The sequence below is a fragment of the Sminthopsis crassicaudata genome, chromosome 2 (genome assembly GCF_048593235.1).
Source record: "Sminthopsis crassicaudata isolate SCR6 chromosome 2, ASM4859323v1, whole genome shotgun sequence".
Taxonomy (NCBI): domain Eukaryota; kingdom Metazoa; phylum Chordata; class Mammalia; order Dasyuromorphia; family Dasyuridae; genus Sminthopsis; species Sminthopsis crassicaudata.
Genome location: NC_133618.1, coordinates 319,807,759 through 319,825,816, shown reverse-complemented (window position 1 = coordinate 319,825,816; position 18,058 = coordinate 319,807,759). Strand labels below are relative to the sequence as shown.

At 34.8% G+C, this 18,058-nt stretch overlaps 1 protein-coding gene across 1 annotated transcript in view; it reads left to right on the top strand.

Moving 5' to 3' along the window:
• Positions 1 to 18,058, top strand: part of COX16 (cytochrome c oxidase assembly factor COX16) — a 127,794-nt gene that overhangs the window by 37,068 nt on the left and 72,668 nt on the right. The window contains exon 2 of the mRNA XM_074290166.1: positions 2,237 to 2,308. Within this exon, the coding sequence (XP_074146267.1) occupies positions 2,237 to 2,308 (72 nt within the window). The remainder of the gene's footprint in view (positions 1 to 2,236; positions 2,309 to 18,058) is intronic.

Below are 18,058 nucleotides of genomic sequence, written 5' to 3'. Positions count from 1 at the left end.
TTTAGTTGTTCATTGCATTGACCAGTATTCTTAAATATTTCAAAGTTATTTGTTTTAAAACTGTTATTATAGTGTAAATTATCCCTCTGGCTCTCCTCACTTTACTCAGCATTAGTTCATTTAAGTCTTCTAAAATTTCTCTGTAATCTTAAAGAAGGGAAAGGGACCTGTATGTGCAAAAATGTTTGTGGCAGCTAGAAACTGGAAAGTGAATGGATGCCCATCAACTGGAGAATGACTGAATAAGTTGTGGTATATGAATGTTATGGAATATTATTGTTGTGTAAGAAATGACCAGCAAGATGATTTCAGAAAGGCCTGGAGAGACTTATATGAACTGATTCTGAGTGAAATGAGCAGGACCAGGAAATCATTATACACTTCAATAACAATACTATATGATGATTAATTCTGATGGACGTGGCCCTCTTCAACAATAAGATGACCCAAATCAGTTCCATTTGTTCAATAATGAAGAGAACCAGCTATACCCAGTGAAAGAACTCTGGGAAATGAGTATGAACCACATCATAGCATTTTCACTCTGTTTTTGTCCATTTGCATTTTTGATTTCCTTCTCAGGTTATTTTTAACCTTATGTTTAATTCTGATTTTCTTGTGCAGCAAAATAACTGTATAGATATGCATACATATATTGTATTTAACATATACTTTAACATATTTAACATGTATAGGTCTACCTGCCATCTAGGGGAGGGGGTGAAGGGGAAGGAGGGGAAAAGTTGGAACAGAAGGTTTTGCAAGGATCAATGCTGAAAAATTACCCATGCATATATCTTGTAGTTAAAAAAGCTATAATTAAAAAATAAAGTTTCTCTGCACTGATAAGCAGGCTGATTTCAGAAAAGCCTGGAAAGATCTACATGAATTGATGTTGAGTGAAATGAGCAGAACCAAAAGAACATTATACACAGCAAGAACAAGATTATGTGACGATCAGTTCTGATAGATATGGCTCTTTTCTTTTATATATTTATGCCAATTTTATAATTATAATTTTTTTGACAGTACATATGCATGAAGTAATTTTTTTACAACATTATCTACTGTATTCATTTTTCCAAATTTCCCCCTCCCTCCCTCTACTCCCTCCTCTAGATGACAGGCAATCCCATACATATTAAATGTGTTACAGTATAACCTAGATACAATATATGTGTGTAAAACCAAATTTCTTGTTGCACAGTAAGAATTGGATTCCAAAGGTATAAGTAACCTGAGTAGAAAGACAATAGTGCAAACAGTTTACATTCAATTCCCAGTGTTCTTTCTCTGGGTGTAGCTGTTTCTGGCCATCTTTGATCAACTTGAAGTGAATTAGATCTTTATCTTGAAGATATCCATTTCAGTCAGAATATGTCTTCATACAGTATCATTGTTGAAGTGTATAATGATCTTCTGGTTCTATTCATTTCACTCAGCATCAGTTGATGTAAGTCTCTCCAAGCCTCTCTGTATTCATCCTGCTGGTCATTTCTTACAGAGCAATAATATTCTATAACATTCATATACCGATATGGCCTTTTTCAATAGTGAGATGATTCAGGCCAGTTTCAATAGTCTTGTGATGGAAAGTGCCATCCACATTCAGAGAGAGAACTATGGAAACAATGTGAATCAAAGCAAAGTGTTTTCACTTTTTTTGAGTGTGTTATTGTTTTTTTTTTTTCCCCTCTCTCTCTTTCTCTCTCTTACCTTTTGATCTGATGTTTTGTTTTGTTTTGTTTTGTTTTTTGCTCAGCATAACAAATATGAAAATATATTTAGAAGAATCACACATGTTTAACCTGTAACAGATTGCTTGCTATCTTGGGGAGGAGGAGAGGAGAAGGAGAGGGACAAAAATTTGGAACATAAAGTTTTGTAATGCTGAAAACTATCATTGCATATATTTAGGAAAAAATACTATTAAAATAATAAAAAAATTTTAAATTCATGAACTCTTTTTCTTCTTTCTTTGATCTTCTTGGGGTATATACCTAGTAATTGCAGAATGCTTCCTAAAGATCTTACATGATAATGAGCTGAAGGTAACAGCTTCAAGCTGGAAAGATGGACAAAAACATTCTGATCTTATTATCTTTTAAACCTGCCGTGTTATCTTTCCTTGTCTTATACAGTAGCTCTGATTGTGTTGGCATTAGGATAAGAAATTCAAAGAAAGCTTGTTATTCTGCTTTTCTGACTGTGCTTTCCCTTTATTTTCATGTTTTAGGTACTCATTGTTGGAGGTTCTTTTGGTCTCCGGGAGTTTTCTCAAATTCGTTATGATGCAGTGAAGGCTAAGGTAAGAGTGGTCTGTTGGAAAAGAGCTGTAATCAGAGCTGACAAAATATGTATGTGGTAAGAATGTGTATGTTACAGGAAGAATAACTTTAATATTGGAAATTCTGCTTTTATAACAGACAGCTTATTTTATCAAGGACTTAGTGGCCTTGCTAGCTCCTTTCCAAACAGCATCATGTCTCATTGCCCATGGTTTCTATTCCTGCCACTTCTGAGTCACTGGGTAGCCTTGAGTCTATTTCCTAATCTTTAAAATGACAATAGTTATCGCATACAAGGTCATTGTAAAGATTTATGATGTGTTTTAAGGTATTCAGCAATTCTGCACTCTATTTATTGAAAGAATCTATGTCTGAAGGTATTTTGGTACAAAATAAGCCTCAGCAGAGTTGGTGTTAGGTTTTAGTGAAAGCCAAAGAATAGAGATGGTTATTTTAGTTCCTAAAAATATAGTTAATTAAACAGTACATAGCAATAGATTGTTTAAGTAATCACAGATTTGTACATCTTCTATAGTTGTTATATATTAAAATTATTATAAATAATTATTATTTAATTATTCTAAATTATTATAAAATCCAGACCAAATTTCATACAAGAATGCTATATATCTTTAAAGAGAGGTACATATTTGATATATATAATATAGACAGGTAGAATATTTCTATGTTTTCCTTGATTTTTTAGAAAATTAAAAAAAATTTTATTATAGCTTTTTAGTTACAAGATATATGCATGGGTAATTTTTCAGCATTGACAATTGCAAAACCTTTTGTTCCAACTTTTCCCCTCCTTTCCCCCACCCCTTCCCTCAGATGGTAGGTTGACCAATACATGTTAAATATGTTAAAGTATAAGTTAAATACAATATATATATATATATATATATATATATATATATATATATATATATATATATATATATATATATATATATATACATGTCCAAACAGTTATTTTGCTGTACAAAAAAGAATCGGAATTTGAAATACTGTACAATCAGCCTGTGAAGGAAATCAAAAATGCAGGTGGACAAAAATAGAGGGATTGGGAATTCTATGAAGTGGTTCATAGTCATCTCCCAGAGTTCTTTCTAAGCCAATATTTATTAAATTCCAGTGATGTATAAAATACTATGATAGGTGCTAAGAGAGATAATAAGTTAGAAGAGATTATCCTTGACCTCATAGAGCTGACAGTCTATTAGGAGTTTAAGACACAAGCCAAGATAAGTACAATACATGATATTCCTTTAATCAGTAGATTAGAATTCAAAACAGAGTACAATGTGAGGGCAGTGGGGGAAAATTTGTTACTATTATAAGGGATCAGAGAGGATTTCTTGGAGACAATGGCATTTGGATTGGGCTTTAAAAAAAAAAAGCACATATATTAAGGCTAAATTGGAGGGTTTGGAGAGAAAGTAGTGGTAAAAAAGTCTGTTGGAAGATATTTTGTAGGAGTCAAGTAAGATAGTAATGGAAAACCTGTACAGGGATGGTGACATTATGTTGTAATATGGGAGCCACCTGCTGGTGGCTGCTGGAGGTCTAACTCAGACCTGTAGAATGGATCTCTTCATGTGAGAGGATGATGATGATACAAGAAGACTAAGAGGCAGTTGCATTGTCTCTCCTCTCTCCTCTCTCCTCTCTCCTCTCTCCTCTCTCCTCTCTCCTCTCTCCTCTCTCCTCTCTCCTCTCTCCTCTCTCCTCTCTCCTCTCTCCTCTCTCCTCTCTCCTCTCTCCTCTGCCTCAAATTTATTTCATTCCCAATCCACAAGGAACACCTGCATCAGCAAAGGCCGCTTTGCAACTCCTTCAAATATTATAATCCACAGCTGCAAAGGCTCTCATAGAAGTGACCTATCCCTTCATCTAGGTATGGTCCTTAACAACATTAGAATAGAGAAGAGCAGAGATATTGTGGAATCAGAATCTATAAGACTTGGTAACTGGTTGTCTATAAAAGATAAAGAAGGGGGAACAGTCAAAGATAAAACTTCTGTATCCCATGCATTCCTCTTAGGTTGTAAATTACTGAGGAGTTGCTTATCTATCTATATTCAAAGTCTTATTTTTATTTTTATTTGCTGAGGCAATTGGGGTTAAGTGACTTGCCCAGGGTCACACAGCTAGGAACTATTAAGTGTCTGAGTCTGGATTTGAACTCAGGTCCTTTTCATTTCAGAGGCAGCACTCTATCCACTGCACCATCTAGCTGCCCCTATATTCAAAATCTTAGTGCAGTTTTAAGCTTAAAAACTCACCAAGCCTTTTGAGACAACCCTGTCTAACCTCAAGATTTGAAATGTGGGAAGCAGAATAAATGGTGTTTCCACTGACTAAAATAGTGAAGTTGGAGAGAGGAACAGGCTTAAAGGGAAAGTAATAAATTGTGTTTTAGATGTGTCTAGTTTGAGTTTCTGCTGGAATGTCTAGGTTGAGATACTGGTTTGAAGCCCAGAATAGAAGTAAAAACTGCAAACACATATTTGGGTCTGAGTTACATAGAAGTGGTAGTACAAACTGGGGGAGTGAATGAAATTGCCAAGAGAGACAGAGAGAGAAGTGCAGAGAGCCAAAGACAGACTTTTGGGCAACATCCAAATGAAAGGGCTGGGAGAGGAGGAGAATCCAGTGAAGGAGACAGAGGTGTTTAGAGGGATAAATGAAGAGCCAGGATAGTACACTGACCCTAAAGCCAAGGGAAGAGGGAATATTCCAGTAGAAGGGGAACGGTCAGATGGAGGAAGGAAGGTAACAAAGAGTGATTATCCCCAAATAAAAGGTTGTTGGATTTGTTGATTCTGTGGTCATCAATGATATTTGAGAAAGCAGCTTAAAATAAGAATGGTGGGACTGAAGTTTAGTTGGGGGTTGAGCTGCAGAGCCAGTGAATAGTGAGGAATTGGAGGCCTTAGGTATAAACAACTCAAGAAGTTGGAGGAGATGGAAGGTGGATTGGCCAGAAGAGTCAAGAAAAGACTTTTTAAAAAAAATTGTTTTGGAGACAAGATAGAGGAGAAGGAGCCAGTGGATAGAGATTAAAGAGCCATCATTGCTAGAACTAGAAAGATCCTGGGAGAGGCAGTAGAGTGTGGGCCATAGGCCTATATAGGTAGGAGGAAAAGTCATGCCTTTTCTGTGAACAGAAAATGTAGAATTTATAGTATGGAAATTAGGAATAGTATTGGGAGGGATTCTGTTAGCATATTATGTATAGTTCAAAATGCATTGGTCACAAAATCAAAGTTTGATAATTTTTTTCTTATATTTCTTATAAGGTTTTGGGAGGATTATTTGGAAGCAATTGATGTATCAAAACAAAATGAATCAGTAAAAATAAAAGGGGGGGGGAAATTTCATTCATCAAAAGAAAAAGAAAAGAAAGAAAAGAACATAGACTAAATGATAGGAAACCTAGATTCTCACATAGGACTCACCACTTATTAGCTGTGTTATTTTAGGTAAAAAGATACTTAACTGATCTCCCTGAGCCAGTTTCTTTATCTGTAAAATGCTAATTAAAAAGCCTGCCTTGTCTGACTCATGATTTTTTTTTTAAATGAGATTCAAGTGAGTTAATTTATGTGAAAATATTTTATAAAGTGCAAGGCATTATATAAATATTCCAAGTGAGATTTATTGCCATAGCTCATACTTCTTATTCTACTTATTCTAGTAATTTTATCTCATCCTATTCTTTTCCAAATACTCTCTGCTCCAGAAAAGCTCCAATAATAATAATAATGTTGACTATGGTGGTGATGATAGTAATAATTTACATATCTATCTATCTATCTATCTATCTATCTATCTATCTATCTATCGTGATTTAAAGTTTACAAAACACCATTCTCCCAATAACCCTATGAGGTACTCATCAACTTTTATATGCCTTCCATTTTTTTTTAACATGCTTTTGCTTTTGTTTTTCTGTTAGCTAGAAATTATCTGCTTTATTGAATTCCTGCCTGTATTTTGAAGTCAAATTCAAATGCAGCCACTTTTAGGAAGTTTTTCTTGAATTAGTAATAAACATTCCCCTGTCAGACTCCACAAAGCATGTTGATTGAACCACTCTGATGTCATTTATCTCGAATTATTTTTACTGTCATTATTTGTGTCTGTGCAGTTCTTCAAATCCAATATCCCATTAGGCTGTATACTATATAAGGGCAGTGATCATGTCTTAGCTAAATAATTTGTCTTGGCTAAATAGTTTATCTTAGCCATTGCCTAGACTAATGTGCTACACACAAATAGATGTTTAATAAAGATGTATTGATTTGTTGAAAATGTAAGATAATATCATTGGGGCAAATGGGTTTTCTTCTTAGAATAATTTTGAGTTTTCTTGTTTATAAGATGTGATTTGAAACTACCCTATCTTCCAGAAGTAGAAATTAATTGGTAAGATAAGTTGCTTCCTAGAATACATTTGGTTAAGTTGAATAGCATAGTAACTTTGAAGGCCCTTACTAATGAACAATATAAATAAAAAAAAAAAGATGCTTTTCATCTTATTTTGAGAAGTCAAATTTCATTCCAGAAGGAAAATATTACATACCCCCTGTATCTCCAATATTACATAACTCCTGTGATTCCAAACTTATGTTGCATAAGGTTTTAAAATAGGATCCCAGTGAATTCCCAAATCTAAATGAACATTTTATTTCATATGACCTTAATGACTTTTACATTTTTTAAGACTTTGAATAGTGACTATGTTGGTCTCTATCTTATTAGCAGGGAAAGTCTTTGTCCTTAAAAATATCTCCCTCTGAATGTCAGAGAATAATTAAGCCACTTTCACAATATGAGGACTCTATGCCCTTAATTATTTTGAGGGAAATGAATCATATTCATATTGTTCAGTAGGAGGGTTTCTTTTACTCCATCCTTGTGATTCTATTGGTTTAGGATAAACTCCTTCTGCCAATCCTGATTGACAACTCTTTGGCAACTTGTAGTCTTAGGAAGTCGCTTGGGGATTTTGGGAGAAAATGGCCATGTGAAATGTTCCAGTCATGTTCACCTTTCCTGAGAGATAATCTAGCAAAGATGAATTGGTCAAGAGCAACACTAGTAATCTCCTCCATCCAGTCCAATTCTGTACAATGAGACAGCATGAAGCCTGAGGGAATTCTAGTCAAGAACCATGAAAGGGGGCTATAGCCAAAGTGATTTTCGATAAATGGAGCCTAAAGCCAGCAGGATCTTTGTCCCAGGCTGTCTGAGCCATAGCAGAGAACAAACTAGTTACAAACAGTTTCCTAGAAAAGGAGATAAACCAAAGGGGCGCTTCAGGAGATATGAAACTGTATGTATGCTCATCACGTGAAGTGGGCCTTCTTGGGGCTGTATCAGGGGACAGAGTCAAATATTGGTGGAAGCTTGCATAAGGAGATAGAGAAATGGGACTGAGGTAGGCCTTCACGTTAAACCTCTAAGAGACAAAGGCAGAAGTCAGAGAATGAGAACTTTTGCATGAATTGATAGAATTGGGTAGATTAAATAGATAGTATTAGAATAATTTATATAATTATTAAAACATTGTAAGGAAAAACAACTTTGAAAGATTTAAGAACTCCCCTCAATACAGTGACCAACCATGATGCCAAAAAGTGGTATTAATCATGCTTTCCAATTCTTGAGGGAGAAGTGATGGAGATGTAGAGGGAGACATGGTCAGGGTGCCAATTTGTTTTACTTGACAAGACTTACTTTTTAGAAGAGAGAACTTCTGTATTGGAGAGGAGTTAGAAGAAAGCTGATAGTGATAGTGAGGCTAAAAAAATAAAATAAATAGAACAACCTCGAAATGCTAAAAAATATACAAAAGAGAGAATGGAGAGAAATCCAGAAGGGGAAACAGATAAGCAAGTTGTTTCTTTTAGGATGGAAGGGTTATTCTCTTTAGCTGTTATGTTAGGTAATCCACATGTTTGCTGCTTAAAAGTCTTTAAAAGGCCTTATAAAGCTACCAAAAGGAATCAATAGGACTTGAGGAATTTCATGTATTCCTTTTTCCAGTTATAATTAGAGTATCTCTACTTTTTCATCATCTCTTTTAGTACCAGCTCTTACTGTGCCAGAATATAAGGGTGAAACAATAGAGGAGATGCCCAGACCATCTATCTCCCCAGAGGAATTGTGAAGGCAGCCATATTGACTCCTTTCTAACTCCCTTAGTTGGCTGGAGCCATAGTCACTTTCAAAGCTCAGAAGCAATGGTAGCTGCCTTTTAATATTTCCTGTATGCAAGTTGGTTTATTTCAACATGATAGTGACAGCATAATCGTCTTTCTCACATAGGGTCTGTTTATGACCAGGAATGATTTATTAGGTATTCTAGTAGATGGTCAGTTTCTATACTTTTTATTACAGCAGAAATATAGCAGCTACTTTGAAATATACCAGTGGTGTACTGGAGATAGCTTGTAGTGTCTCAGGAGAGCTGATTGTTAAATTTTCAGTGTGAGCATTTAAACCTCAGGAATCATCAAATTCTACAAATTAGAGCTTCAATTATTTATATATTTGTATAGCTTAAATTTAAGAAAACAATGGAGAAAATGTTACTACAGAGTAAACTTAAAAGCAAAGGTATATATTTATGTGTGTGTGTATAAACCTAAAAGTGTGGTATACTTTAAAGTGTGTTTTATGTGTGTGTATATATACATGCATATGTATTTTTATATATACATACATATATATTGTTATATACACAGATGTATATAAATATATATATATATATATATATATAAATATATATGTATAAACTTAAAAGTGTCTTTTATGTGTGTATTACTTTTTTTTGAGAGCCAGTTGTTAAATATTTGCCAACATAGCAATGACATATACCTTCTGAGAAACCAGACCATAGAATCCACATCAATCTCTCAGATAACTTCATCAAACCTTTGTCATATACCTAGTATGTTTAAAATGCTCTCCTAGGCACTACTTGATTTAGAAAGTTTATGTGAAACACGCTTGGTGATGGAACCTTACTGTTTTTCTTCACTGTATCCTCCTGACTCCAAGTGCCCCATTGCCTAAGATATGGCCTTATCATTTCACTTTCTAATTACCAAGGTCAGGAAACCCAATAGAATTAGGGTAGGATAGCAGGAAGAATACTGTTTCTAGAACTGGGTTCAAATTCTGTCCGTGAAATTTATTACTTGTGTAACTCTGTATAATTCACTAAAACACATTTTTTTTGATCTATGAAATGAAGAGGTTAGACTAAATAGCCCTTGTGTCTCTCTCTATTTGTCTCTGTTTCTCTCTTTTGAAACTGGGTCTCCTTATTTCTCCTGAGAAATACAGCAACCAGTCATGGGCCTGAATCCATAGTGAGGTAAAAGGAAAGGAATAAACATAGCTATGTGGCAGGCAGCGCTGTGCTAATCACTTTTTAGAAATATTATCTTATTTGATTCTCACAACAACTCTGAAAGTTAAGTGCTATCAATATCCCCACTTTATAATTAAGGAAACGGAGGCAAACAGAAGTGAAGTGGCTAACTCAGGGTCACACAACTGGTAGGCATCTGAGGCCAGATTTGGGCTCACATCTTCCTGACTCCAACTCCAGTCTATCTGCCGGGCCTCAAGGTAGCACACAGATGGAGTGATCAGGGTATGAGAATCTGCACCAGAGAAGTGTCAGTGTCAAAGAAAAAGAGGGTGCAGTGGAGAGATAGGTCTTGGTAACAGATTAGATATGGAAGGTGGATGATTTCTAGTTGAGGAAGCAGGATTTAGGGGCAAAGATAATGAATTCCAGTTTGGATGTGTCATATCTATTGGAAATCTAGTCTGATGTGTGTGAGTGATAGCTGGAGAGGCCAGGTTAGAGGTCAGCAAAGAATTTGGGACAGAATAGGTAGATTTGAGAATCATGAGTATAGAGATGGTATTCCACAAGAACTGAGGAGATCATTGGGTGAAATAGTGCAGAGGGAGAAAAGAAGGGGACCTGGGACGGAACCCTGAGGAATATCTCTAGTTGGAAAGGGTTGTCTGGAAAATCTGGCAACGTAAACAAAGAGAGAGAGAAAGAGAGAGAGAGAGAAAGAGAGGGAGAGGGAGAGTAGTAAGATAGGTAGGGGGAGCATTGGGAGAGCAGGGTTTTAGGTAGGAGCTAGGGATCAACAGTATTAAAGGCTGCAGAGATAAAGGAGATTAAAGGTGGGGAAAAGGCTACTGGATTTGGCAACTAAGTTCATTAGTAACTTTAGAGAGAGCAGTTTTGGTGGAATGATAAAGTTGGAAGACATATTGAAAGGAGTTAAGAAGAGAGTAGAAGGAAGGAAAGTGAAGTTATCTATTGTAGATTGCCTTTTTAAGGAGTTTACCTTCAAAGGACAGAAGAGAAATAAGATGATAATTAGTGGAGATAAAACCAATTTAGGGTTTTTTAAAAGACAGGGGAAACATGGGGATGTTTGTAGGCAGAAGGAAAAGGATCATCAGATAAGGAGAAATTGAAAGTAAGAAAGAGTGGAAAGTCAGAGACGGCAATCTGTTGGAGGAGACAATATGGAATGAGATCACTTAAACAAATGGAAGAGTTAAGGAGAAAGAAAGGCCACTTTATTATGTGAGATGGGGTTGAAGGAGGAGATAGTAGAAAGTAACTGAGAGATAGGAGATGAGGAAGAGGAAAGAAAAATGAAAAAGGAAAGAAGTAAATAGTCTTAATTTTTTTCTTAAAACATGAGGCAAGTTTTTTTTTTGTTGTTGTTGTTTTTTTGGTTAAAAGAATTAAGAAGTACATGAGAGGTTTGAGAAATGATGAGAAGGTTTGGAAGAAATACTTTGGAGAGGGTGATGTTGAATTGATAAGGAAGATGCAGTAGGTTTGCCCATCAGTGCAGGCCCAGTTGAATTATGTAGCATAAATTTGAGGTGGATCCATTCAGAATGGTTGTATGTCTGCAACAGTTTGCTGGTGGGCCTGCCTCTTTGAAATCTTTTCTTTCCCCAAAGCACTCCATTCACCCACCAAAATGATTTTTCTAAAGTGAAAGTCTGTCCACATCCTATTCAATAAACTCCCATTGGTTCCCTATCACTTCGAGTATCAAATCCCAAATCCTCTGTTTGACATTCAAAACTCTTCATAAACTAGACGTGTCCTCTCTTTTCATACTTTACTTCCTGATACATACTCTTCCATCCAGTGACCCTGGCCTCTGGCTATTCTATAAAGGAGATAATTGATCTCTTGTTTCTGGTAATTTTCTCTGATTTTCCTCATATCTAAAACATTTTCACTTCTCAGGTTCAGAATAATGATTTCCCTGGTTTCCTTTAAGTCCCAAATACCACCCCTCCCTTTTTTTCTGGAAGAATTTTCTAACCCCTCTTAATTTCAGTGCCTTCCCTCTGTTAGTTATTTCTTATTTGTCCTGTATGTAGCTTGTTTGTATATACTTGTTTGCTTGTTGTCTCCTCCATTAGATTTTAAGGTAGACCAGATTCTATCTTTTGCCTCTTTTTGTATATTCATAAAGCTTAGCACAATACCTAGCTCATAGTAGGTAACCAATAAATATTTTTATTTCTTTGGTTTTGTAATGTTTTCCTGGATTAAAGCATATATACAATCTAGTGACTTGGGGGAGGTCATAACTCCAAATTGCTTTCTAGAATAGCTGGACCAATTTACAGTGCCACCAATAGTGCATTTGTGTTTCTGTTTTCCCACAGCCATTTAAATAATTGCTAGTTTCTCTTTTTATCATCTTTGCCAATCTGCCAGGTGTGAAGTAGAACTTCAGAATTGCTTTTTTTTCTTTTTTTCCTTTCAGTTCCCCTCTTTACAAAGACAAAGGTGGAAAAAGAGTAGTTTGCTTAACATTTACAAAGACAAAGGTGGAAAAAGAGTAGTTTGCTTAACATTAGTGATGTGTAATTGAAGTAATTTGTTTTTGTTTTTTCCCCTCTTCTCTTTATCCCACCTGTATAGTCTTCAACTCATGTACTACCCCTATTATGTAATAAGATAGTAATTTTCTTCCCCTTCCTCCTTTTCTCAAGAATGTATTCCCTATCACTGTAATTTCCCTCTTCTCCTAAAATCATCAAAATAGAACAGAACAGTCTCCTGACTTTCTGCCTTCTCTATTTAACTTTATGACCCTTGAAGAGTTCCAAAGGAAATTTTTTCCCCTCCCTCATTAGAATGTAAACATTTTATTGTCATGTAGCCCCTTATAATTTATCAAATGTATTTTCAGTGATTCTCTTGATTCTTGTGTTTACCATTTCAGAGATTCTCAGTTCTGATCTTTTCATTAGGAATCCTTGGAAATCCTATATTTCATGAAAAGTCCATTTTTAATCCTGTAGTATTATATTCGATTTTGTCATATAGGTTATTTTCAATTGTAAGCCTTTATCTTTTGCCTTTTAAAGTATCATAAGATTGTTTTCTCATATAAGTAATGACTGCCAGTTTTTATGTGATCCTGACTCTAGCTAGCATTGTGGTATTTGAATTGCTTCTTTTTGGATGCTTGCATTTTCTATATATCACAGCTCTGGATTTTGGATATAAAATTCCTGGGAGTTTTTATTTTGGGGTTTCTTTCAGGAAGTAATTGATAAAGTCTTTCTTTCTTTTTTTTTTTTTTTCCACTTTGTCCTCTATTCAGAAATCATGTGCTGGAGGTTTTTGGGGGGAGGACAAGTTGGGGAGGATCTTGATTTTTCAGGTAGTCCAGTCATTCTTAGATTGTCTCTTTGACCTATTTTCCAAGTTTCTTATTTTTGATAGCATATACCTTATGTGTTTTTTTCTTTATAAATTTTTATCTTGTTTTGATAGTTATTGTTGTCTTGAATTGTTTTCTATTTGGTTCATTCTGAATTTCAAGGAATTAAATTCTTAGGTAAAGCTTACCTTACCTCTGTTCTGAAGCATCTGTTTAGAGCAGCTAGGTGGCACAGTGGATAGAGCACCAACCCTGAAGTCAGGAGAACCTAAGTTCAAGTATGATCTCAGACACTTAATACTTCCTAGCTGTGTGGCCCTGGGCAAGTCACTTAACCCCAATTGCCTCAGCAAAACAAAACAAAACAAAACAAAACAAAACAAAACAAAACAAAACAAAACAAAAACTGTTGTTAAATCATCTGTTCTAGGTCACTTCTCCATTGTATTTCTACCCTACCTGTTATTTCCTTTACTATTTCATTTTATTTCTTGTTTAATTTCTATTTGGACTTGTGGAGTTTTTTTTTTTTTTTTTTAATTCTGTGTTTATCTCTTGAACTCCTGTTAGTTCAAGATGTTTCTTCATTATATTTAGCATTTTTTCTCTTTATTCATTTTGTCCTTTTAGTTCTTCATTTTGTCACTTTTTCTAGATATTCTATGTTTTATTCCTCTAAATTAATTTCATTATCCTTTTATCTAACTTGAAAATATCCCTTTGGTAGTTTGGTATTTATTACATGAAGTTGATAAATTAACTTTGGTAGTATTGTCATTTTTATTTTGCTGGCTCAGCTCATCTTTGAGTGTTAAATATTCCTTAGCTATTTAAGCCATTCTTTAAGAAACATTTCTTAATTGAATTTATACAAGTACTGAATGTATTTTGGTACTGCCAAATGTTTTCTATATTTTGTAGTTTTGAATGGGGCATTCCTTTCTATTATTGTCTCCTGAATTTTGTTATTATATAGAAAAGCAATTGATTTAGGGGTGGGATTATGGGGAGGTTAACTTTGCTGTCTGTGACTTTGTTGAAAGTATGAATTTTCTTAGTTTCCTTGATAATTCTTAAAAATTTTCTAAGTAAACCATCATGTAGTCAGAAAATGAGAATAGTTTTGTCTCCTTTTTTGCTTCTCTTTCTCTTTAATTGCTTTCTCTTGTCATTTTGTTATTAGCATTTCTAGAACTGTTAAAAATAATAGCAGGGAAAGCTTGATTTATTCTTTTTATTTATTGGAAAAGCTTCTAATGATTCCCCACAACATATAATGATTACTTTTGGTTTTAGATGGATAATTCACATACACACACACACACACAAGATCCTTCATACGTTGTAGAGTTTTAGCATCAGTGATTTTTGTCCTTCGTCAATGGCTTTTTTCTCTACCTATTAAGGTTTTTTTTTTTTTTTTTTTTTTTTTAACATGATTAAGTTGATTTTCCCCCTTATTTTAAATTGCCCTTTCTTTCATGATATAAATTGAACTTAATCTTAGTTATCTTTTGCATAAATTGCTTTAGAGGTTTTTTTTTGGGGGGCAGGATTTTATTTAAAATTTTTGAACCAGTATTAGATTTTATAGAACTATTTCAATTTAAAACTATAGCATTTCCAGACCTTAAACTATATCATAAACCAGGGCTCTTCAAAATCATATAGTATTGCTTAAAAATGGAACCAACTAGAAAAGGAAAAATCAGAAGTAATGGAATTCATTACTCAATTTTTGATAAACCTAAAAGCATGAATTACCTAGAAAGAACTCTTCATTTGATAAGAATTTCTAGGAAAACTAGAAAGCAATTAGGAAGAAATTGTATTTAAATCCATATCTTATACCATATATCTATGAAAACTCCAAAATGGACATGTGACCTAACAATTTTTAATTAACTTGGATCGCATGAGATTGAAAAATATCAAGAAAACAATCATGCATATCAAATAAGAAAGGAAGTGATTTACTGGGGAAAATCTTTTTATTGCATATCTCTGATAAAGGATTGGTGTCCAAGATGTATAGATAACTACTAAGTATCTGAGATAAAAAAGTCAGCAAACATTTGTTAGGGACTAACTACGTATTTTAGTTATTGTACATAGTGTATTGTACAAAGTGCTGGGGATACACATATAAGAAGAAAGAAAGACAGCTCCTGTCCTCAAGAAGCTTATTACATTCTGGGGAATACAACACATAAAAAGCATCAGATGTAGTATGGAGGGTGGGGAGAATAGAGGTGGCTTGGAACAGGCACAAGATACCTGAGCCAGGGTTAGATAGACATGCTGGGGTTGGACTGTGGGCAAGTGGGAGAGTTGGGTAAAGGTCTCCTTTACACCTCTCCATTCTGCTTTTATTTGTGTTGGGGGTGGAGGGTGTGGTGCCCCATAGTGCTGAGCTGAGGGGAAGGAGCAAAGAGAGAACACACTACTGTACATTGAAATTAACAAAGGTTTTTTTTGGGTTTTTTTTTTTTTTTTTTTGAATGTGAATCTTTCAGACTTCTTTACATAGTCTAATTTGTATAATACTAATTTATGTAAAGTGAGAGCAGTCTGTATTAACCAAAAATCACAAAATTGTGATATGTGCTGAATCAGGAGATGCCATCTGGGCTTTACTGTCAGGTCTTTTTGTTCCTATACTGTACAAATCTCAGACATGTTTCAGATACTGGCAAAACACCAAAAGGTGCTGATAATTTTGAGATAATATGGGTATGTTAATGAACTAATTCCAATATGGCAAGATAAGAATCTGTTCCCTTTCTCCCCAAAGACCCTATAAAAATGAGATCTCAAACTCCCATCTCTAAAAAGAATGTTGCTGAATGCTCCTAGTGCTAATCCATGGTTATGTGAGTGATACTGTCTCTCCTTCCTCCTTCTCCTTCTCTTCCTCCTCCTCCTTCTCTTCCTCCTCCTCCTCTTTTTCCTTTTCCTCCTTTTCCTCATTTTTCCTTCCTTCTCTTCCTTCTTCTCCTCCTCCTTACATTGCCTGCCTTCCTTTCATCACCTTACCACCTGTCCCCACTGCTTCTATATCCTTTTTTGCTATTTGCCTGTATTTTTTGTACCGTTTACTCCGCCTCCCTCTGTGCCTTATTAAAGTTAGTTTACAGCCCTGTTTCCTGCTATCGTTGTGGTCTTTCCTGGCAAGTACCTATCCCCATTTCATAATTTCCATAAATTAACAATTCAGAAAGGAACACAGGCAGAAATGTAAGCAATATAAAAACAAAAGTTGTCAATAAAATCCACTTTAAAAAATAAAATGAGGGTGATGGAAATGCTCGCTAAGGATTCTTCCAGCTATAAAGCCCCTGATCCTAAGCTTTATATTGTGGAGATTGCATACATAGAATTCTAATCCAATTCTCTTATTTTGCTGTTAAGGACAATTAAAAATAGAAAAATTAATTGAGTTAATAGGATATGCCCAGCAAATCATTGGAATGGTTAAGACTATAACATGAATCAAAAACTATTTATGAAGCTCCTCCTTTGTGCCAGGTAGTAAAAGGCAAACAAATAAACAAACAACAAAAATCAAACACCAGTCCCTGTTCTCAAGGAACTTACAGTCTAAGTGGGGGTGGGGGGAAGTATAACATCAAACAAGTATATACAAAGTAATCAATATACTAAATAATTAGGAAATATTCATCAGAGAGAAGGCACTAGAATTACGAAAGGTTGAAGAAGGTTTCCTGTAGAAAAGTGTCTATATCTCCAGACTTAGTGCCTTAAAAACAAACAAACAAACAAACAAACAACTAATTCTGGTGCATCTCTGCCAGTAGAAAAGGTAGGATCATCCAGGGAGGGTATCAGTTTTTCTACACCCAATAATTTAGACTTGAATTTTGTTGATAAAACTTAAGTCTATTTCCCCAACATGGGGAGCTTCCTAGCTTTATCTAGGTGGAAAAGAGTGATTGTGGGCTATAATGATAAATAATATTTAACATCTATTTCTGTCCTAGCTTGGACCACTCCACAATTATGTGGTTATATTGGAGCAGCTCTAACTACTGTGCAATGTGAACATTGGCAACGTCTGTCACAGTCAGTTTAGTGTGTTCTGGGATAGGGAGGTCCCCCTATTGTGATTGTAGGAATTTTGGAGCAAACATAGTTTTCTCTCTATTGCTTTTTTCGTGAGAGGCTGCATTTTGAAAGAGTTTTGCATCCATATCATGGGTATGAGATGTTTACAGGAATTATCTTTTTTTCTGATATTTGTGAGGAAGGAGAGATTATACAAAAAAGCTATTAGTCTTTTAGACTAATTAAAAGCTTTTAGAACTTTTAATATTCATATACAATTAAGAGAAAGATTGTTTTTAGGAAACTTTGAAGACCTATTTTCTCAATTCCTTGGTTGCCATAGTGATATTAAGAAATATCATATATGTCTTTTGGTCAGAGTTCTCCCTAGGTGTGGTAAATTGGATTGATTATCCTGGGATCGTTGCTTTATAGAGGGAAAGAAAAAGAATAATATAGATTGTAATGGAAGGGACTTTAGAGGTTATCTAATTTGACTCCTTCCAATTTACAGGTAGGTATCAGAGAAGAGATTGAGTGGATTTGTCCAAAATCTCACAGTTAGTGAAGTGGCAGAAATAAGATGCAAATTCTGGGCCTCACATACCAAATGCAACATTGTATTGCTTTTCCTAAGAAAGGGATATACTGCTTTTGGAATGATGTGACAGAATCTGTGGGGAGATAGAGAGAAGGAAGTACTTAGCAGTTGGTGCTATCAAGAAAAAAAAAAAAAGAAAAAGATTAGCATCCTATTATCTGTTCCAAATAATGTTGACCTGACCAATGTAATTGCAAAATAATACAATAATATATTATCATCAAACACTACAATGAAGCCAGGAAGCATTAGGATTGTATCATTTAGCCAGTGACCCATTTGTAACATTTACAACTATTTCTTCTACATTGTCATTTTATTAATGACAATTTTCTTAGAATCTATAT